Source organism: Ranitomeya imitator, chromosome 3 (assembly GCF_032444005.1).
Source record: "Ranitomeya imitator isolate aRanImi1 chromosome 3, aRanImi1.pri, whole genome shotgun sequence".
Classification (NCBI taxonomy): domain Eukaryota; kingdom Metazoa; phylum Chordata; class Amphibia; order Anura; family Dendrobatidae; genus Ranitomeya; species Ranitomeya imitator.
In genome coordinates this window covers 40,651,260-40,674,523 of record NC_091284.1, presented here as the reverse complement: position 1 = coordinate 40,674,523, position 23,264 = coordinate 40,651,260, and the positions used below count along the sequence as shown (strand labels likewise).

General features: G+C 45.6%; 1 protein-coding gene across 2 annotated transcripts; it reads left to right on the top strand.

The window, feature by feature from the left end:
• Positions 1-290: 290 nt before the first annotated feature.
• Positions 291-22,709, top strand: RWDD2B (RWD domain containing 2B). Of its 2 annotated transcripts, XM_069760816.1 has the most exons (6): positions 291-388; positions 1,107-1,157; positions 2,137-2,349; positions 16,465-16,532; positions 21,732-22,094; positions 22,405-22,709. In XM_069760816.1, exons 3-6 carry the CDS (start codon positions 2,140-2,142, stop codon positions 22,649-22,651), a joined length of 888 nt encoding a protein of 295 aa, XP_069616917.1. In that variant the 5' UTR covers positions 291-388; positions 1,107-1,157; positions 2,137-2,139; the 3' UTR covers positions 22,652-22,709. The 2 variants fall into 2 exon arrangements, with proteins under 2 accessions (XP_069616917.1, XP_069616916.1); XM_069760815.1 differs by lacking the exon at positions 1,107-1,157 and having other exon boundaries at positions 322-388.
• The last annotated feature ends 555 nt before the right edge of the window (positions 22,710-23,264 follow it).

Sequence of the window (23,264 nt, the reverse complement as noted above, 5' to 3'; positions counted from 1 at the left end):
ATCACGTGTCAGTGTAGCTCTGCTGTCATCTACGGTAGTAATGGGTATTGGGTAGAGCAATCACCGCTGTAGAGTTGTCTTCTATGTGTGAACGCCAAAACGCCATTTTGAATGAGGTCAACCTCATAGATTAACATCGGAAAATCCTATAAATTTCCTAGGCAGCGCGCCCATTACAAATATGTCTGCCTTTAGAGATTTTTTTTTTTACAATAACTTTATTGTTCAATGCCAAACGCTTGATAAACGAAAACTATTGCCGAACCCAGTTCACGCCAGAGGCACGTCACGTGCTCATATGGCGTCACCTGACCCTTTTTTGACCAATGAGCCGTAGCTCTGACTGACATATGGCTCTTTGCACTCTAGATTCAGTGCTGCGGTGTTGGTGAGTTAACCCTTAAGCTGCCTTGTGGCCCCCGGTAGCTGTGATATCTCTGTACAGTAACTGCACTCCTGCTGGGACTTGTAGTACGATCACTAGAGATAATCTGTGTCTTGTATTTCTGGCAGCAGCTTATTTCCCTTTAAATAGCATAGATATTACTGTTGCTGGCAAGGTTTGCACATCTTCGGGTAGGGAGGTCATTTTTTTTTAGCTTTTCTTTGGAAAATGCATGTATTTTGGGCTGAACAATATTTTTGCAGTTGGTTTTCATTAGGAATTTTCCACCATTTGCTTTCTGCAGCCTGTGCGTGTAGTGGTGCACATTGCTGGCTGTAGAATGAGGCATCTGAGGATCCCTCAGTGAGCTCCTCTGAGCTGGGTTAACACCTCACTGGTTTAATGTGGTTTGTGGTCATAAATCAGTGCGGAAACCTGGAAAAAGACAGAAGACTTACGCCAGCTCGCTGACCGATTCTCAGTTAACTCCTCCTGCAGCCAGCAATGTGCAGGAAACAAAGAGCCAAACGATGCAAAGTTATTAATGAAACCCCAATTGCAAAACTGATTATTATCCCCAAATACATGCATTAACGTAAAATGGATTACAAGAATAAAATGCCCCCAAAGGTGCCCATAACCTTTAAAGGGAACCTGATGGCTGTGACCTGCTGCTGAGCCACGACTGACAGGTCTCTTCCTATTTATGTGGTGCGGGAAGACGCTTCGGACCAGTCGGTGGAGACCCATAGTTCCCAGATGGATTTCTAAGGTATGTTTCCTCTGAAACGTGGCGATTTATGGCTGAAATAATGCCGCCGGTGTCTGATTCATGCTGCCCGTGGTTTTGTCAAGTTCCCTTTATTCGGATCTGTCACCAGATTTCACGATCCGAACTGCATACATTAATAAACAGATCTCATTGACCTGATGAGGCTGATGTATTTACTTTTAACATTGATGCATTATGAAGTCTGAAGACTACCAACACATTTTGCAGCATAATGTAGGGCCCAGTGTGAGAAAGCTGGGTCTCCCTCAGAGGTCATGGGTCTTCCAGCAGGACAATGACCCAAACACACTTCAAAAAGCACTAGAAAATGGTTTGAGAGAAAGCACTGGAGACTTCTAAGGTGGCCAGCAATGAGTCCAGACCTGAATCCCATAGATCACCTGTGGAGAGATCTAAAAATGGCAGTTTGGAGAAGGCACCCTTCAAATATCAGGGACCTGGAGCAGTTTGCCAAAGAAGAATGGTCTAAAATTCCAGCAGAGCATTGTAAGAAACTCATTGATGGTTACCGGAAGCCGTTGGTCGCAGTTATTTTGGCTAAAGGTTGTGCAACCAAGTATTAGGCTGAGGGTGCCAATACTTTTGTCTGGCCCATTTTTGGAGTTTTGTGTGAAATGATCAATTGTTTGCTTTTTGCTTCATTCTCTTTTGTGTTTTTTCATTTAAGACAAATTAAATGAAGATAATAATACCAAAGAATTTGTGATTGCAATCATTTTCAGGAAGAAACTGAGTATTATCTGACAGAATTGCAGAGGTGTCAATACTTTTGGCCATGACTGTATTTGATAAAGTGTAGTTTTTAATGTTAAATCTGGTGACAGATCCGCTTTAATTACAAATGGACTAGTAGTTTTCACCGTTTCCACGTCCGCTCCGGATATTACCGGCAGTGTCTCGGGCCGGGCCGGACGTGTCCGGGTTTAGGAGACTTGACTATTATTTTTTGCTCCTTCAGAGAATGACGAGCTATGAGGAAGCCGAGGCTCAAATATCGGAGCTGGACCTTCTGTCCAGCATGTTCCCCAGTGAGGAAGAGTTCAGCGTCACCGATGAGTTAGCGCTGGCCGAGCTGCGGGATTACACCGAGAGGCGCGTCGCCGCCGTCACCCCCACATTCCAGATTCAGTTCACTCTGACCGTGAAGCTGGGAGAGGCGGACACAGCCCAGGTAAGACCCCCACCGGCCCACGGCTGACTATAAGGGTTCGTTCAGACTGACGTGTACACGGGAAAAAGGGATTGCGCCTGGATTTAGCCCCCATAACACCCACTTAAAGTGATCATGTTGTGAGGCTGGCTCATCATGTAAAGGCCCCCACGCATCTGGGTCTTCTTTGTCCTTCATTCAGGCTTCATTCACACATTTTATTCATTATTTCATTTCCTCTGTCTCTTTTTAGGGGAGGGGGGGGATCTGTCTGCAAAAAAATAAAATAAAGAGGGGTGGTGTATTCTACTCTGGTCCAATGTGCGAATTAAGCTCTCCTATTAAAGTGAAAGGGTCTGTAAAAAAAAAAAAAAAGAAAAAAGTTTATTAAAAAGGAAAAACTGAAATCTCACATGGTCATAAGTATTCGGACCCTTTGCTCAGTATTGAGTAAAAGCCCCTTTTGAGCTAGTACAGCCATGAGTCTTCTTGGGAATGATGCAGCAAGTTTTATTCAGTCGCCATGACAGTACCACGGGAGAGGGGATCCGCCCTTCAGGGACAGGAAACCTACAGACATAAAAGGGCGGCACCTCTCTCCCGCATCAGTTTGGTTTCCTGTCCCTAACAGGCGAACCTCTTCAGACATACCTGTGGAAGAAGGAAGAAGACTGAAGGTGTGCCCAGGCCAGGCAGGTCGGCTCAGGCAGCGGGGGGGGGGTCCCCTGTCTCTGCCTGTCCGGTGTGCTGGAAGCGCCGGAGTGCAGAGGGCTGCATATGTGGGTGACCGCAGTGGAAGCAGCCTCCGGGAAGGAGTGAGTGCTTGATGTGGTCTGTCGCCGCTGCTGTGGGTGAGTAGGTGCTGCAGGGGGTGTCCTTCTCCTGGGGCTGCGCCAGGCTTGTATCGGCTCTGGCGGCGTGTGTCCCAACTCCAGGGTTTGTGTAAAAACTTTTGGCGCGCCCTGATGATGTGGCCGGGGCACGACCTTGGTGATGCGGCCAGGGGCGGGACCCCGTGGCGTGCCTCAGGGATATGCGCGGTGAGTGTTGAAGGTGGGCCTGAGTGATGCGGCCGATCGTGCCCCTATGACATCGCTGGTGTCGCCGGTAAAGATGGCGGCCACGGCGGTGAGTCGGGGGGCACGGTCCGGGGTAGTGTGCGGTACAGGGAAGCCGGGTGCTATTCAGTCATCTATGGTGTTCGTGCGCGGGGGGTGCGATCACAGGGGTGGCGCGGTCACAGGGGGGCTCGCCCAGTGACCTTCATAATAGCACCGGGCAGGCCACATCGAAATTCTGCTGGCCTCGATCGGGGGTCACCTGCTTTTTAAGGAGTCTACCATGACTGCCAGGTGCTTCCAGGCCCATTTTTCAAGATGGAGTCGCTAGAGCAGCAAATGAAGCAGCAGTCACCGGTGCAACAGTTTACAGAGAAGTAAAGGTTACTCAGCAACGGCCGCATAGTAACAGTGGTCACGCTGGTGGCTCAAGAACCAGTCAGAAAGGTAGGCTGGACAAATCTCCAGCCCATGTGGATGACCCTGCGGCTGGGAGTGACACTAAACGATTTACCAACGATCACGACCAGCGATACGACCTGGCCGTGATCATTGGTAAGTCGTTGTGTGGTCACTGGAGAGCTGTCACACAGACAGCTCTCCAGCGACCAACGATGCCGAAGTCCCCGGGTAACCAGGGTAAACATTGGGTTACTAAGCGCAGGGCCGCGCTTAGTAACCCGATGTTTACCCTGGTTACCATTGTAAATGTAAAAAAAAAAAACACTACATACTCACATTCCGGTGTCTGTCATGTCCCCCGGCGTCAGCTTCCCGCACTGACTGAGCGCCGGCCGTAAAGCAGAGCACAGCGGTGACGTCACCGCTGTGCTTTACGGCCGGCGCTCACAGTCAGTGCGGGAAGCTGACGGCGGGGGACGTGACAGACATCGGAATGTGAGTATGTGCTGTATTTTTTTTTTTTTTTTTTACATTTACAATGGTAACCAGGGTAAATATCGGGTTACTAAGCGTGGCCCTGCGCTTAGTAACCCGATATTTACCCTGGTTACCAGTGAACACATCGCTGGATCGGTGTCACACACGCCGATTCAGCAATGACAGCGGGTGATCAGCGACCAAAAAAAGGTCCTGATCATTCCCAGCGACCAACGATCTCCCAGCAGGGGCCTGATCGTTGGTCGATGTCACACATAACGATTTCGTTAACGATATCGTTGCTACATCACAAAAAGCAACGATATCGTTAAAGAAATCGTTATGTGTGACGGTACCTTTACAGCTCACGGGTAAGTGATCTTCGTGAAAGTTCACTTGGTGATGTACTGTTTCCCTTATCTCTCTATATTTGTTAGGAAGTATACCTCTAAGGCCAAACACAAGGAGTGTGCGGAGTCCCGCTGCCGGAGAACTATGAGACAAAGCTGTGCCGGCCATACATACAGCGTTTAAAGGCAGACGAGGCCCCAGACTTTAAGGCTAGTGTAAGGGAGATGGTCAAGGGTTCAGTAAGGTCCCTTTCCCAGGAGATGATCTTTAAGGGGAGAGAACCCGGATCTCCTGTCTCAGTGTCGGAGAGTAACTCGGGAAGTAATATTGGGGTCATCCCCTTCATCATCTTCAACTTCAGGAGCCCGATTAAGCCGCTCCTGTTTCCCATTTGACCAGGTGAATCGGCTAGTGAAGGCAGTAAACCGTACTATGTGTATTGTGGAACCCCAGCCAGAGAGGTCCATGCAGGACATGATGTTTAAAGGGTTGGATCGGAAGGTCTGCAGATCTTTTCACGTGAGTAAGATCAATTTGCTGATTGCACGGGAATGGAAAAAGCCAGAGAGAAAAGGTTTGCTGCATCCGGCCTTCAAGAGAAGGTACCCGTTTGAGGAGTCAGCCTCATCATCTTGGGATAAAGCCCCAAGGTTAGACGCAACTGTGGCTAAAGCGTCCAGGAAGACCTCACTACCGTTTGAGGACATGGGGAACTTGAAAAGGAAACACCGTGTGCACAGCTCACAGACTGGTGCTAAGACTTAGGTTCCCAAACCGTCAATATGTGTAATGTAAAAGTCTAGCACTCAACTTCAGTAACCGTAGAAACAATGGTAAACGTGAAAACGATTTATTTGTAGCACCAGTGGCTAAAGCGTCCAGGAAGACCTCACTACCGTTTGAGGACATGGGGAACTTGAAAGACCCATTGGACAGAAAAGCGGACATTTTTCTAAAGGGCGCCTGGGAGGTTGTTAATGGTCTGGCTAGACCGATTAGAGCAGAGGTCCCCAACTCCAGTCCTCAAGGCCCACCAACAGGTCATGTTTTCAGGATTTCCTTTGAATTGCACAGGTGATGCAATTATTACCTGGGCAAGACTAAGGAAATCCTGAAAACATGACATGTTGGTGGGCCTTGAGGACTGGAGTTGGGGACCCCTGGATTAGAGGACCAACTTAAAGAGAAGGCTTCTAGAGACAGTATCCTGTCCTCCCTTCCTATGATTCACGGAGCTGCTGCCTTTTTATCAGACTCTTCGGCAGACTCTGTAAGATTAGCAGCAAGAACGGCTGCACTTTCCAATGTGGCTCGCAGGCTATGGCTGAAATGCTGGCCAGGGGACATCCAGGCCAGATCTAAATTATGCAGTATTCCGTGTGAGGGGGGTACGTTTGTTTGGCCCGGTATGGCATGAGCTCTTGGAGAAGGCAGGGGACAACAAGAAAAAGTTCCTACCTTCGCAGGGCCTTCATATAGGCGTGACTCCAGCAGGAGGTGGTCTGACCATAGGCGATCAGCTAGAGATAAGAGCAGATGGGACAGCAATAAGAAAATAGGTAGAGAATCTATGTTCAGTTCCTCCAGGGATCACAGAAAACCACCCAGGTGGGAGGGAGGCTGATGCCTTCTACCCAGCCTGGTCAAGAATTTTGAATAGTCCATGGATACTTGATATCATCAGAGCAGGACTTAAATTTGAATTCCAGAAGAGACCTCAGAATAGGTTCATGTTAACTCCCATCCGTTCTTCACCTGCAGAGCAACAGGCATTGGAGGCGAAGGTCCGGGAACTGCAGCAGAAGGCTGTCTTGGTAGAGGTGCCTGCATCACAAAGAGGTAAGGGGTTCTATTCCCCCCTCTTCCTGATTAAGAAATCGGATGGTTCCTTTCGGACTATTAACTTGAGAGGTCTCAATAGGTTCTTGTTGATCCATTCCTTCAAAATGGAGTCCGTAAGATCAGCAATAAAACTGCTCTTTAAAGATTGCGTCATGGTATTCTTAGATCTTAAGGACGCCTACTATTATGTTCCGAAACATGCAGACCACCAGCAGTACCTTAGGGTGGCAGTTTCACAGCCCTTCCGTTTGGGGTCGCCATTGCTCCCCGGGTATTTACTAAGATAGGGGGAACTCGGTCCAAGTCATTGATGGAAGTAGCGGATTGTATTTTTCAGATGGCCGAGAACATCCCTACCCATAAGGCTGCCGCACACTAGCAGTATTTGGTCAGTATTTTACATCAGTATTTGGAAGCCAAAACCAGGAGTGGGTGATAAATACAGAAGTGGTGACATGTTTCTATTATACTTTTCCTCTATTTGTTCCACTCCTGGTTTTGGCTTACAAATACTGATGTAAAATACTGACCAAATACTGCGAGTGTGACAGCAGCCTAAGAGAAAAAGACAACATCCTGGCCAATTTTCTCAGCCGCAACAGGCTCCGACAAGGGGAATGGGGGCTGAGTCAGACCGTCTTCAACCAGATGCGCGGATCCAGGAAATATTTTTGAGTTGAGCTGGCAGGAAGAGGCAAGCGCTTGGATATATGGCTTGAAAGAGAGGGCAGAGTTGAGGATCACCCCGAGGCACTGAACGTATGGGACTGAGGAAAGTGAGCAGACATTGACATTGATGGATAGGTCTCGTGGAGGGGTAGAGTGAGGTGGGGGAAAGATGATGAATTCTGTTTTGTCCATGTTCAGTTTTAGAAAGCGAGCAGAAAAGAAAGCCGAAATAGACAGACATTGTGGAATTTTGGTTTCCTAATCCCATGGGACTTCAATATGGCCAATGCCTTTCCCCCGATAGCCCTGATTCCTGTAGTGCTAAGAAAGATACGGGAAGACAGAGTGAATATAATTCTGATAGCTCCATTCTGGCCCAGGAGACCGTGGTTTTCCTGGCTAAAGAGGATGTCCATCACCAGGCCGTGGGTGCTTCCGGAGCTCTCAGATCTCCTCTCCCAAGGTCCGATTTTCCATCCACGAGTGTCCAATCTACATCTGACGACATGGAATTTCAAATGGGAACTTCTGAGGGAGGGAGGGAGGGTTCTCTCGACGCCTGTTTAATACCTTACTAAAAAGTAGAACGGCATCCACGACAAGAATATTTGCCAGAACCTGGAAAAACTTCCTGACAGTCTCGGGAGCGGTGATTGGAGGGAAAGTTAGGACTAACCAGGTGTTGGAATTCATGCAAATAGGGTTAGAAATGGGTCTAGCCACAAGTACTCTTAGAGTTCAGGTGTCTGTATTAGGGGCCCTGTATAATTGTGATCTAGCAGGCAATTACTGGGTATCTAAATTCATTAAGTCAGCGGCTACACCTAGACCAAGGTTGGTACCTTGGGATTTAAATCTAGTGCTAACAGCATTGATGGAGGCCCCGTTCGAGCCTACTGAAGTAGCCCAATAAAAATTCTGTCTTTTAAAACGGCCCTTTTAGTTGCACTGACAATGGCCGAAGGATTAGTGACCTGCAGGCCCTCTCTAGACAGCCTCCATACACCCAGTTTAGTGAGGATAGGGTTGTTTTGAACCCGAATCGCCTGTATCTGGCGGAAGTGGCTTCCAAATTCCACAGACTGCAGGAAATGGTCCTTCCTTCTTTTTGCTCTAACCCTGCCAATCAAAAGGAAGAAAAGCTCCATTCATTAGATGTTAGAAGGTGTCTACTTAGTTTTACTTCTTCTTTGTATCCTTTCAGGGGGTTAGGAAGGGGCTTAGAGACTCCAAAAGCACCTTAGCTAGGTGGATCAGGGAGGCGATTTTTTTGGCCTATACAGCAGGTGGCGTGGCCGATCCGAAAAGCCTGAAGGCTCACTCCAAACGAGCCTTAGCGATATCCTGGGCAGAGAGATCGGAAGTTTCGATTGAGGACATATGTAAGGTGGCTACTTGGTCTTCTCCATCCACATTCTTCAAACATTATAGACTGGATTTGGGCAGCTCCTCCGATCTCTCGTTTGGGAGAAGGGTGTTTGAAGCGGTAGTCCCTCCCTAGACTCTTTACATCTCTGTAATTCTCACGTGGTGCTGTCATGGAAGACCGAATAAATGCTTAGCTACTTACTGGTAGCGGTTTGGTTTTTTTCGGAGCCCTTGACAGCACCCTTGTATTCTCCCCTTTCACGTGTGGGTGAGCACTCTTCTGGGCTTTAGGTTTAGCCACTTGTGCAGATTATAGTTCTTGTAAATTCGTGTACATTTTGCTACTAACCTGGGAGGTCTTCTCATGGTCTGTAATCCAACTGATGCTGGAGAGAGGTGCCGCCCTTTTACGTCTGTAGGTTTCCTGTCTCTGAAGGGTGGATCCCCTCTCTCGTGCTGTCATGGTCTCTGAAAAACAGCGCTACCGGTAAGTAGCTAAGCATTGGTATCCCTGGATTTGGGGATCCTCTGCCATTCTTCCTTGCAGATTCTCTCCAGTTCCATCAGGTTGGATGGTGAACGTTGGTGGACAGCCATTTTCAGGTCTCTCCAGAGATGCTCAATTGGGTTTAGGTCAGGGCTCTGGCTGGGCCAGTCAAGAATGGTCACAGAGTTGTTCTGAAGCCACTCCTTTTGTTATTTTACCTGTGTGCTTAGGGTCATTGTCTTGTTGGAAGGTGAACCTTTAGCCAAGTCTGAGGTCCAGAGCACTCTGGAAGAGGTTTTCATCCAGGATATCTCTGTACTTGGCTGCATTCATGTTTCCTTCAATGACAACCAGTCGTCCTGTCCCTGCAGCTGAAAAACACCCCCATAGCATGATGCTGCCACCACCATGTTTCATTGTTGGGATTGTATTGGGCAGGTGATGAGCAGTGCCTGGTTTTTCTCCACATATACCACTTAGAATTATCACCCAAAAAGGTCTATCTTCGACTCATCAGACCAGAGAATCTTATTTCTCATAGTCTGGGAGTCCTTTGTGTGTTTTTCAGCAAACTCTATGCGGGCTTTCATATGTCTTGCACTAAGGAGAGGCTTCCGTCGGGCCACTCTGCCATAAAGGCCTGACTGGTGGAGGCTGCAGTGATAGTTGACTTTGTGGAACGTTCTCCCATCTCCCTATTGCATCTCTGGAGTTCAGCCACAGTGATCATGGTGTTCTTCTTTTCCTCTCTCACCAAGGCTCTTCTCCCACGATTGCTCAGTTTGGCTGGACGGCCAGGTCTATGAAGACTTCTGGTGGTCCCAAACTTCTTCCATTTAAGGATTATGGAGGCCACTGTGCTCTTAGGAACCTTGAGTACTGCAGAAATTCTGTTGTAACCTTGCCAGATCTGTGCCTTGCCACAATTGTGTCTCTGAGCTCCTTGGCCAGTTCCTTTGACCTCATGATTCTCATTTGGTCTGACATGCACTGTGAGCTGTGAGGTCTTACATAGACAGGTGTGCTGTTGTGAATTCTGTGGCAGAGCTCCCTCCTGTGGTCACAAGTGGTACTTCGGCTGATTCTCTCTGTGAGTTTCTGTTGGTGGAGGAAAGTGGTATTGCGGCTTCTGAGTTTCCTACCTCAGGTGATGTGGTGAGGTCGTTGGGTACTGCTCTACTTAACTCCACCTAATGCTTTGATCCTGGCTTCCTGTCAATGTTCCAGTGTTGGACTTGTTATTCCCTGGATCATTCCTGTGGCCTGCTGCTCTGCATAGCTAAGTTCTTCTTTGCTATTTGTTTGCTATTTTTTCTGTCCAGCTTGTCTAATTGTTTTGCTGGAAGCTCTGGAAGCAAAGGGTGTACCTCCGTGCCGTTAGTTCGGTATGGAGGGTCTTTTTGCCCCCTTTGCGTGGTTTCCTTTAGGGTTTTGTGTAGACCGCAAAGTTATCTTTCCTATCCTCGCTCTGTTAAGAAAGTCGGGCCTCACTTTGCTGAATCTATTTCATCCCTACGTTTGTCTTTTCATCTTACTCACAGTCATTATATGTGGGGGGCTGCCTTTTCCTTTGGGGTATTTCTCTGAGGCAAGGTAGGCTTATTTTCTATCTTCAGGCTAGTTAGTTTCTCAGTCTGTGCCGAGTTGCATAGGCAGAGTTAGGCGCAATCCACGGCTGCCTCTAGTGTTGTTTGGAGAGGATTAGGGATTGCGGTCTGCAGAGTTCCCACGTCTCAGAGCTCGTTCTATGATTTTGGGTTATTGTCAGATCACTGTATGTGCTCTGACTTCTATGTCCATTGTGGTACTGAATTGCCTATCATAACAGTACAGGAAGCCAAAAGTACTAATGATTCTCAATAGAGGGAAAAAAGAAGTTCTGAGACCATTTTTTTTTTCTTTGCACTGTGTTTTGCCTTTTTTTTCCCCTAGACATTTGGGTGGTTCAGGACACAGGTGTGGACATGGACATTCAGGGTCTGTGCTCTTCAATGGATAATCTCGTTATTAATGTACAAAAGATTCAAGATTTGGTGGTTCAGAAGCCTATGTTAGAACCAAGAATTCCTATTCCTGATTTGTTTTATGGTGATAGAGTCAAGTTTGTGAATTTCAAAAATAATTGCAAACTGTTTCTGGCCTTGAAACCTCACTCCTCTGGTGACCCAGCTCAACAAGTGAGAATTATTATTTCTTTTTTGCGTGGCGACTCTCAAGACTGGGCATTTTCCCTTGCGCCAGGAGATCCTGCATTAAGTAATATTGATGCGTTTTTCCTGGCGCTCGGATTGCTGTACGATGAGCCTAATTCAGTGGATCAGGCAGAGAAAAATTTGCTGGCTTTGTGTCAGGGTCAGGATGAGATAGAGGTATATTGTCAGAAATTTAGAAAGTGATCCGTACTCACTCAATGGAATGAAGCTGCGCTCGCAGCGATTTTCAGAAAGGGTCTCTCTGAAGCCCTTAAGAATGTCATGGTGGGATTTCCTATGCCTGCTGGTCTGAATGAGTCTATGTCTTTGGCCATTCAGATCGATCGACGCTTGCGTGAGCGTAAATCTGTGCACCATTTGGCGGTATTACCTGAGATTAAACCTAAGCCTATGCAGTGCGATAGGACTTTGACCAGAGTTGAACGGCAAGAACACAGACGTCTGAATGGTCTGTGTTTCTACTGTGGTGATTCCACTCATGCCATCTCTGATTATCCTAAGCGCACTAAGCGGTTCGCTAGGTTTGCCACCATTGGTACGGTACAGTCAAAATTTCTTCTGTCCGTTACCTTGATCTGCTCTTTGTCATCATATTCTGTCATGGCATTTGTGGATTCAGGCGCTGCCCTGAATTTGATGGACTTGGAGTATGCTAGGCGCTGTGGTTTTTTCTTGGAGCCTTTGCGGTGTCCTATTCCATTGAGAGGTATTGATGCTACGCCTTTGGCCAAGAATAAGCCTCAGTACTGGACCCAGCTGACCATGTGCATGGCTCCTGCACATCAGGAGGTTATTCGCTTTCTGGTGTTGCATAATCAGTATGATGTGGTTGTGTTGGGGTTGCCATGGCTACAAGTCCATAATCCAGTATTAGATTGGAAATCCATGTCGGTGTCCAGCTGGGGTTGTCAGGGGGTACATGGTGATGTTCCATTTCTGTCAATTTCGTCATCCACCCCTTCTGAGGTCCCAGAGTTCTTGTCTGATTACCGGGATGTATTTGATGAGCCCAAGTCCGATACCCTACCTCCGCATAGGGATTGTGATTGTGCTATCGATTTGATTCCTGGTAGTAAATTCCCAAAAGGTCGACTGTTTAATTTATCCGTGCCTGAGCACACCGCTATGCGCAGTTATGTGAAGGAATCCCTGGAGAAGGGACATATTCGCCCATCGTCATCACCACTGGGAGCAGGGTTCTTTTTTGTAGCCAAGAAGGATGGTTCGCTGAGACCTTGTATAGATTACCGCCTTCTTAATAAGATCACGGTTAAATTTCAGTACCCCTTGCCATTGTTATCTGATCTGTTTGCTCGGATTAAGGGGGCTAGTTGGTTCACCAAGATTGATCTTCGTGGTGCGTATAATCTGGTGCGAATCAGGCGAGGAGATGAATGGAAAACTGCATTTAATACGCCCGAGGGTCATTTTGAGTATCTCGTGATGCCATTCGGACTTGCCAATGCTCCATCAGTGTTTCAGTCCTTTATGCATGACATCTTCCGAGAGTACATGGATAAATTCCTGATTGTGTACTTGGATGACATTTTGATCTTCTCGGATGATTGGGAGTCTCATGTGAAGCAGGTCAGAACAGTTTTTCAGGTCCTGCGTGCTAATTCTTTGTTTGTGAAGGGATCAAAGTGTCTTTGGTGTGCAGAAGGTTTCATTTTTGGGGTTCATCTTTTCCCCTTCTACTATCGAGATGGATCCTGTTAAGGTCCAAGCCATCCATGATTGGACTCACCCGACATCTCTGAAAAGTCTGCAAAAGTTCCTGGGCTTTGCTAATTTTTATCGTCGCTTCATCTGCAATTTTTCTAGTATTGCTAAACCATTGACCGATTTGACCAAGAAGGGTGCTGATGTGGTCAATTGGTCTTCTGCTACTGTGGAAGCCTTTCAAGAGTTGAAGCGTCGTTTTTCTTCTGCCCCTGTGTTGTGTCAACCAGATGTTTCTCTTCCGTTCCAGGTCGAGGTTGATGCTTCTGAGATTGTAGCAGGGGCTGTTTTGTCGCAGAGAGGTTCTGATTGCTCAGTGATGAAACCATGCGCTTTTTTTTCCAGGAAGTTTTCGCCTGCTGAGCGAAATTATGATGTGGGCAACCGAGAGTTGCTGGCCATGAAGTGGGCATTCGAGGAGTGGCGTCATTGGCTTGAAGGAGCTAAGCATCGCATGGTGGTATTGACTGATCATAAGAACTTGACTTATCTCGAGTCTGCCAAGCGGTTGAATCCCAGACAGGCTCGTTGGTCGCTGTTTTTTGCCCGTTTTGACTTTGTGATTTCGTACCTTCCGTGCTCTAAAAATGTGAAGGCAGATGCTCTGTCTAGGAGTTTTGTGCCCGACTCTCCGGGTTTGTCTGAGCCGGCGGGTATCCTCAAGGAGGGAGTAATTGTGTCTGCCATCTCCCCTGATTTGCGGCGGGTGCTGCAAAAATTTCAGGCTAATAAACCTGATCGTTGTCCAGCGGAGAGACTGTTTGTCCCTGATAGGTGGACGAATAAAGTTATCTCTGAGGTTCATTGTTCGGTGTTGGCTGGTCATCCTGGAATCTTTGGTACCAGAGAGTTAGTGGCTAGATCCTTTTGGTGGCCATCTCTGTCGCGGGATGTGCGTTCTTTTGTGCAGTCCTGTGGGATTTGTGCTCGGGCTAAGCCCTGCTGTTCTCGTGCCAGTGGGTTGCTTTTGCCCTTGCCGGTCCCGAAGAGACCTTGGACACATATCTCTATGGATTTTATTTCAGATCTTCCCGTTTCTCAAAAGATGTCAGTCATTTGGGTGGTCTGTGATCGCTTTTCTAAGATGGTCCATCTGGTACCCTTGTCTAAATTGCCTTCCTCCTCTGATTTGGTACCTTTGTTCTTTCAGCATGTGGTTCGTTTACATGGTATTCCAGAGAATATCGTTTCTGACAGAGGTTCCCAGTTTGTTTCAAGGTTTTGGCGAGCCTTTTGTGGTAGGATGGGCATTGACTTGTCTTTTTCCTCGGCTTTCCATCCTCAGACTAATGGCCAGACCGAACGAACCAATCAGACCTTGGAAACATATCTGAGATGCTTTGTTTCTGCTGATCAGGATGATTGGGTGTCCTTTTGGCCTTTGGCTGAGTTCGCCCTTAATAACCGGGCCAGCTCGGCTACCTTGGTTTCGCCATTTTTCTGCAACTCTGGGTTCCATCCTCGTTTCTCTTCAGGACAGGTTGAGTCTTCGGACTGTCCTGGTGTGGATACTGTGGTGGACAGGTTGCAGCAGATTTGGACTCATGTAGTGGACAATTTGACCTTGTCCCAGGAGAGGGCTCAACGTTTTGCTAATCGCAGACGCTGTGTGGGTCCCCGACTTCGTGTTGGGGATCTGGTTTGGTTATCTTCTCGTCATATTCCTATGAAGGTTTCCTCTCCTAAGTTTAAACCTCGTTTCATTGGTCCGTATAGGATTTCTGAGGTTCTTAATCCTGTGTCTTTTCGTCTGACCCTTCCAGATTCTTTTTCCATACATAATGTATTCCATAGGTCATTGTTGCGGAGATACGTGGCACCTATGGTTCCATCTGTTGACCCTCCTGCCCCGGTTTTGGTGGAGGGGGAGATGGAGTATATTGTGGAGAAGATTTTGGATTCTCGTGTTTCAAGACGGAAACTCCAGTATCTGGTTAAGTGGAAGGGTTATGCTCAGGAAGATAATTCCTGGGTCTTTGCCTCTGATGTCCATGCTCCCGATCTTGTTCGTGCCTTTCATGTGGCTCATCCTGGTCGGCCTGGGGGCTCTGGTGAGGGTTCGGTGACCCCTTCTCAAGGGGGGGGGTACTGTTGTGAATTCTGTGGCAGAGCTCCCTCCTGTGGTCACAAGTGGTACTTCGGCTGATTCTCTCTGTGAGCTTCTGTTGGTGGAGGAAAGTGGTATTGCGGCTTCTGAGTTTCCTACCTCAGGTGATGTGGTGAGGTCGTTGGGTACTGCTCTACTTAACTCCACCTAATGCTTTGATCCTGGCTTCCTGTCAATGTTCCAGTGTTGGACTTGTTTTTCCCTGGATCATTCCTGTGGCCTGCTGCTCTGCATAGCTAAGTTCTTCTTTGCTATTTGTTTGCTATTTTTTCTGTCCAGCTTGTCTAATTGTTTTGCTGGAAGCTCTGGGACGCAAAGGGTGTACCTCCGTGCCGTTAGTTCGGTACGGAGGGTCTTTTTGCCCCCTTTGCGTGGTTTCCTTTAGGGTTTTGTGTAGACCGCAAAGTTATCTTTCCTATCCTCGCTCTGTTAAGAAAGTCGGGCCTCACTTTGCTGAATCTATTTCATCCCTACGTTTGTCTTTTCATCTTACTCACAGTCATTATATGTGGGGGGCTGCCTTTTCCTTTGGGGTATTTCTCTGAGGCAAGGTAGGCTTATTTTCTATCTTCAGGCTAGTTAGTTTCTCAGGCTGTGCCGAGTTGCATAGGCAGAGTTAGGCGCAATCCACGGCTGCCTCTAGTGTTGTTTGGAGAGGATTAGGGATTGCGGTCTGCAGAGTTCCCACGTCTCAGAGCTCGTTCTATGATTTTGGGTTATTGTCAGATCACTGTATGTGCTCTGACCGCTATGTCCATTGTGGTACTGAATTGCCTATCATCACAGTGTGCGCCTTTCCAAATCAAGTCCTATCAGTTTAATTAAACACAGCTGGACTCCAATGAAGGAGTAGAACCATCTCAAGGAGGATCACAAGGAAATGGACGGCATGTGACTTAAATATAAGTGTCTGAGCAAAGGGTCTGAATACTTAAGACCATGTGATATTTCAGTTTTTCTTTTTTAATAAATTTGAAAACATTACTACAGGTCTGTTTTTTTTTTTTTTCAGAAAAGATGGGGTGCAGAGTGTACATTAATAAGAAAAAAAAAACTTTTTTTGAATTTACCAAATGGCTGCAAAGAAACAGAGTGAAAAATTTAAAGGGGTCTGAATACTTTCCGCACCCACTTTAGAGAGACAGGAGGAGAGGCAGGAATGGAGAGACAGACTCGGCACCCTGGCGTAAAACGGCTTCAATATCTATTACATGTATAAAGGTGATGATACAGTTCAGTATTCCCCAAAAGGCACCAATATAAACATCCGCTCACTCCGTAAAAAAAAAATACGCTCATAATTAAAAAAACAAACTAAAATAAAAAAGGGCGTATCACAGTGTAAAGAGGATGAAAACCTAAAGTGAAAAAATGACATTAGAGCATTTTATGATCTTGTATTGATCTCTTATCCGTTCCCGCTGCTTTTCTGTCTTGCAGCACGTCCTGTCGTTACATTGCTCATACCCGCCGCACTATCCTAATGTGCCGCCAGAAATCGTTGTCAGGTAAAGTTTGTGCTGCCATATTTCTCTTTATCATGTGGAAACTGACCCATGGGTCATAGTATATAAACTGTATATAATATACCAATATAGGTAGGAGGGCACAGAACAATCCTAATATATCATAGCAGTGTTGCTCCCGTTTAATCAAACGTCAGACAAAATGTATATATACACAATCAATATTTGATTGAGATACACAACTGCGCAATATAAATAGAATTTTCAAAGTTAATAGTAAAAGCGATGAACAATGAAAGGAAGTGGAGGCTGATGAGCAACACAAAATACCGTAATCAAAATATGACTACAATACCAAGGGTAGCCACCAGATGGCAGAACACTACCAGCGGGTAATGATAACAGGTATGTGTATAGGCACATACTGTATATATTGGGTGTATGTGCATATATGTATTTATATACAGTCATGGTCGAATGTGTTGGCATGCTTGAAATTGTTCCAGAAAGTGAAATATTTCTCCCAGAAAACTGTTGCAATTACACATGTTTTGTTAGATACTTGTTTATTTCCTTTGTGTGTATTGGAACAACACAAAAAAAAAACTGAGGAAAAAAAGGAAAATTGAACATAATTTCACACAAAACCCCCAAAATGCGCCATACAAAATTGTTGTCACCCTTAACTTAATATTTGGTTGCACACCCCTAGAAATAAATAACTACAATCAATTGCTTCTTACACCACTCAGCTGGAATTTTGGACCAATCTTCTTTTGCAAACTGCTCCAGGTCTCTCATATGTGAAGGCGCCTTCTCCCAACAACAATTCTAAGATCTCTCCACAGGTGTTCAATGGGATTTAGACCCGGACTCATTGCTGCCACTTCATAAATCTCCAGCCCTTTTTTTTCCCATCCATTTCTAAGTGTTTCTAGAAGTATATTTGGGGTCATTGTTTTTCTGGATGACCCATGACCTAGGGCACAAACCCAGCTTTCTGACACTGGTCACTAAATTTTGAGCCAATATCCTTTGGTAATCTTCAGATTTCATGATGCCTTGTACGCAGTCATGGCACTCAGTGCCAGAGGCAGCAAAACAATCTCAAAATATCTTTGAACCTCCACCATATTTGACTGTAGGTATTGTGTTTTGTTTTTTTTTCTTTGTAGGCCTCATTCCATTTTCGGTAAACTGAATGATGTGCTTTACCAAAAAGCTCTATCTCGGCCTTATCTGTCCACAAGACGCTGGTTTACTTACGTACATTTTGGCAAACTGCAGTCTAGCTTTTTCATGTGCCTGTGTCAGCAGTGGGGTCCTCCTTGATCTCCTCCATAGCGTTTCATTTCATTCAAATGTCAACAGATAGTTTGTGCTGACACTTATGATCCCTGAGCCTGCAGGACAGTGTGAATTTCTTTGGAACTTGATTTGGGCGACTTATCCACAGGTGAGTTTAGACGAGCATCTCATACATAAAACAAAGCTCTTAACCCACAGTTTTGGAAGGGTGCCAACCATTTTGTCTGGTACATTTTGGGGTTCTGTGTGAAATTATGTCCAATTTGCTTTTTTTTTTTTTTCTTGTTGTTCCAATACACACAAAGGAAATAAACATGTGTATAACAAAACACGTGTAATTGCAAATCATTTTCTGGGAGAAATACTTTATTTTCTGGAACAATTTCAAGGGTGCCAACACTTTCGGCGATGACTGTATACCGGAAATATCCACAAAGTTAATTACAGTGCAATTCTGCAAGTTAGATAAAGATGTAATGCACAAAAAAAATACAATCGGTAGTGAAAAAATAAAGATGCATTATAATCGGATAATAACAGACTGTGTCACCACGGTCCTCACCTCAGACCCCGACGCGCGTTTTGACCCCACGTCATCTGGTGTCCAATTATTATTATATATAAACTGTAGTAAATTCTTCAGTGCCAGTACTCTAAAATGAGGGTTGTCACGTCCTTAACCCCTTCTCGGCATTCGCCGTATATGTTTGGCTGATATCCTGTGCGTGTGTATAGACAAGAGCAGAAACCAACAAGCTACAAGATCTTTTTATGGGGCACTTTTCAGGCACCTTTTAAAGTGGAATCTTCCTGAAAAAGACGTTGTGTGCGCAGAGCCTAACCAAATTAAATGGTTAATTGTAGGAAACGAAACACACTTCCCTAAAAACCGTAAGTAGTTGGCATGACAACCCTTGCTATAAAAATATTTAATTCGCTATTTATCCTTTATCATAGTAAAAAGTGCTCAAAAAGTTAGTAAAACATTTTTTAAAAAATCAATATAAAATGGATATTTTCCAAAATTCTGTCATGTCACTCAGAATGTGGTGACACAAAAACATTTTTCAGTTATTTAGTACACAATTAGCATAAAACTTAAAAAGAGATTAAAAAGTCAGAATTCGTTTTTTTTTCTTCTCTTCCCATTAAATTTAATCTGTCAGCAGGTTTTTTGCTATGTAATCTGAGAGCAGGATGGTGTAGGGGCAGAGAGCCCGATTCCAGTGATGTGTCACTTACTGGGCTGCTTGGTGCAGTTTTGATAGAATCCCTGTTTTTCTCTGCTGTAGATCTAGTGGGGCTCAGAATGTTGAGCTGTGTATAACCCCGCCCACACCACTGATTGGCAGCTTCCTATGTACACTGTAAGCAAACTTCCAATCAGTAGTGGGGGGGCGTGGTTACACACATTAACTGGACTGCCTTGCATGTGAGACCTAGTGGTACAGTGATAATGTCACAGGCTTACAGCGAGAGAGAGGAGCCAGAAGACCGCGGTGTCTGATTTCATGTACTCCACTGATTAGAAGAATGTCACCATCATATTAAACAGTGTTGGTTTCTGGTAGCACTGTTGAGTTGAAGCTCCTTGAGATTTCCTGCTTTGATGCTTTCAGCTGTTCAGTGTTGGTCACTCCCCTCTGCTATATATATTCAACACTGGCAATCAGGGATTGCCAGAGTTAGTTTCATACTGCTCGGTTCTGGAGTGGGAGGCATTTGAAGTGTTGATCTGAAGACTCTTGCTTGGTGAATTGTCTTTGTGCGTATCTTCACCTATTTGTTTTTTCCTTCCTTACCAGTGTTCCACTCTGTTGTTTGTGAGTGCATATTTGTATGATTGGTATTTTCATTTATCCTTCTACGTCCTTCCTTGTTAGTCTGGTTTGTCTACAGTACAGACCAAAAGTTTGGACACACCTCATTTAAAGATTTTTCTGTATTTTCATGACTATGAAAATTGTAAATTCACACTGAAGGCATCAAAACTATGAATTATATACTTAACAAAAAAGTGTGAAACAACTGAATTTATGTCTTACATTCTAGGTTCTTCAAAGTAGCCACCTTTTGCTTTGATGACTGCTTTGCACACTCTTGGCATTCTTTTGATGAGCTGCAAGAGGTAGTCACCGAGAATGGTCTTCCAACAATCTTGAAGGAGTTCCCAGAGATGCTTACCACTTGTTGGCCCTTTTGCCTTCACTCTGAGGTCCAGCTCACCCCAAACCATCTCGATTGGGTTCAGGTCTGGTGACTGTGGAGGCCAGGTCATCTGGTGTAGCACCCCATCACTCTCCTTCTTGGTCAAATAGCCCTTACACAGCCTTGAGGTGTGTTTGGGGTCACTGTCCTGTTGAAAAATAAATGATGGTCCAACTAAACGTAAACCGGATGGAATAGCATGTCGCTGCAAGATGCTGTGGTAGCCATGCTGGTTCAGTATGCCTTCAATTTTGAATAAATCCCCAACAGTGTCACCAGCAAAGCACCCCCACAACATCACACCTCCTCCTCCTCCTCCATGCTTCACGGTGGGAACCAGGCATGTAGAGTCCATCCATTCACCTTTTCTGCATCGCACAAAGACACGGTGGTTGGAACTAAAGATCTCAAATTTGGACTCATCAGACCAAAGCACAGATTTCCACTGGTCTAATGTCCATTCCTTGTGTTCTTTAGCCCAAACAAGTCTCTTCTGCTTGTTGCCTGTCCTTAGCAGTGGTTTTCTAGCAGCTATTTTACCATGAAGGCCTGCTGCACAAAGTCTCCTCTTAACAGTTGTTGTAGAGATGTGTCTGCTGCTAGAACTCTGTGTGGCATTGACCTGGTCTCTAATCTGAGCTGCTGTTAACCTGCGATTTCTGAGGCTGGTGACTCGGATAAACTTATCCTCAGAAGCAGAGGTGACTCTTGGTCTTCCTTTCCTGGGGCGGTCCTCATGTGAGCCAGTTTCTTTGTAGCGCTTGATGGTTTTTGCCACTGCACTTGGGGACACTTTCAAAGTTTGCCAAATTTTTCGGACTGACTGACCTTCATTTCTTAGAGTAATGATGGCCACTCATTTTTCTTTACTTAGCTGCTTTTTTCTTGCCATAATACAAATTCTAAGTCTATTCAGTAGGACTATCCGCTGTATATCCACCAGACTTCTGCTCAACACAACTGATGGTCCCAACCCCATTTATAAGGCAAGAAATCCCACTTATTAAACCTGACAGGGCACACCTGTGAAGTGAAAACCATTCCCGGTGACTACCTCTTGAAGCTCATCAAGAGAATGCCAAGAGTGTGCAAAGCAGTCATCAAAGCAAAAGGTGGCTACTTTGAAGAACGTAGAATATAAGACATAATTTCAGTTGTTTCACACTTTTTTGTTAAGTATATAATTCCACATGTGTTAATTTATAGTTTTGATGCCTTCAGTGTGAATGTTCAATTTTCATAGTCATGAAAATTCAGAAAAATCTTTAAATGAGACTGTGTGTCCAAACTTTTGGTCTATACTGTATATTCATACACTATTATTCCCCACTTCACTGGATGCTGGAGGGGACAGATAACGGCTGATTTAGGAGCTTAGCAAGGCACGTGGCCCCAGCATCATCACCATCAGAAGTAAGCAGGGATAGTTGTGGCGCCCATACCTTTAGAGATAAGGAAGGAACCCCTAACCCCGGGATATCCTGCAACACTGCCATGACAGATAATTGCATTCTCATAAAACACTAATTGTATTGAAACTACAGCACACAGCCTAATAAGTAACACATCCCTGGAATTCGGGTCTCTGCCCCTATTTTATGCTGCTGCCAGATTAAATAGCAAAGCCTGCTGACAGGTTAGATCATAAGTTACATGTACGCTTTGTGGGGCCTTCTACGTGGCCTCAGAGCTCCAGGTAACGTATAACTATTCCTTTTCTCATAGGTCGCCATCTCTAGTCCGGTCTCAGCAGGCGCAGCTAAATTCCGACCTAAATGCACATCTGAGCAGCAGCTGCACTGGAGATGTCTGCATCCTAAGTGCTACTGAGTGGGTCCAGGACCATGCTGAGACCTACCTGAACACAGCGCCCCCTGCAGATAACCAGCAAGGAGTAGCGGCGGTATCCGAGGACGCCATCTTTACCAGATTGTGGATTTACAGTCACCACATATACAATAAGCATAAAAGGAAATATATATTAGAATGGTCGAAGGAGCTGGGGCTCTCCGGCTTCAGCATGCCCGGGAAACCTGGAATCGTGTGTGTGGAGGGGGCACAGGAGCCCTGTGAAGAGTTTTGGTCTAGGTACGTATATATGGGTTTGGAACGCAAATGGTTTCCATTGTCATTTTTTTAAAATTATTATTTATTTTTAAATATTTCATATATTTTACCGCCTTCACACCGCGGCCAAGAGTGATGGCAATGGGCTAACCGTTTGGATGCTGCGATCGCTATCGACCGCAGCATCTAAGGGGTTGAGCTGCCAAGAATGCTGCCCTTACAGGTGCGTGTCGGCCATATTATCACCGGTTATATGCCGTGGGTCAGAGAGGCTAATTAGGACAGTAGCTCTCAACACCATGTCATTCTTATTATCTCTGTCGTTTTTCAGAATAAGGAAACTGACGTGGAAACGCATTTTAATAAGACACAGGGAAGATGTCCCATTGTCCTCCTCGGCCTCAGGGTCTCAGGTGGAAATCCAGAAGCTGAGAAAATTTCCGGCCCTAGAAGAGAAGGCGTTTGATGTACATGGAAATCGAGGAAACCACATGGACCTAGGCCAGCTCTACCAGTTCCTTCAGGAAAAAGGGTGTGCTGACGTCTTCCCTATGTACTTTGGTATTGAAGGGCGATAGAAGGGGGGGGGGGGTCAATGGAAATCCTCTGGCACAAATAAATTGTTTTTCCACTTTTTATAGGACCTGTTCAATTGGAAATGTCCTTTTTATAATCATGTTTATACTTTTTTTTATGTGTTTCTTATTCAGTATTTCTCACTGCCAGATTGCGGAGGAGACCAACTGGGAAACTTACTACAAACGATATTTACAGCTGCCAGAAGGGTGGGGAGACTGATATGGGAACGTGCTAAGGACTATATAGTTGCAAAAAAAGAAAGGGCAATGACTAAGAACTGTATTAATACACTGATCAAGAGAAATAATGGGCATATATATATTTACAGCTATCAGAAGGGAAAGAAGACAGTGATAGGGGGTGAAGCAGACTGGCTGGAGATTTTAATAGGGACACGGTTTACGGCTGCCAGAGGGAGAAGGAGGCTGATGATATTTCTAAGTACAAGAAATGGAAGGACAGTGACTGAGGATTATATTTATACAGTATCTGCTGGACGTGAAAGGAGACTGGGGGAAATAATGATGATTATATTTACAACTGTCAGAAGGGGAAGGACAATGACAAAAGATTTTACAGGAAACCATACTTACATCTGCGCGGGGGAAGCCG

Coding starts and splice junctions, on each gene's coding strand:
- RWDD2B (XM_069760816.1), top strand. CDS start 2,140: ATGACGAGCTATGAGGAAGCCGAGGCTCAAATATCGGAGCTGGACCTT. Junction 2,350..16,464: donor GAGAGGCGGACACAGCCCAG/GTAAGACCCCCA, acceptor TCTGTCTTGCAG/CACGTCCTGTCGTTACATTG. Junction 16,533..21,731: donor CCGCCAGAAATCGTTGTCAG/GTAAAGTTTGTG, acceptor CTTTTCTCATAG/GTCGCCATCTCTAGTCCGGT.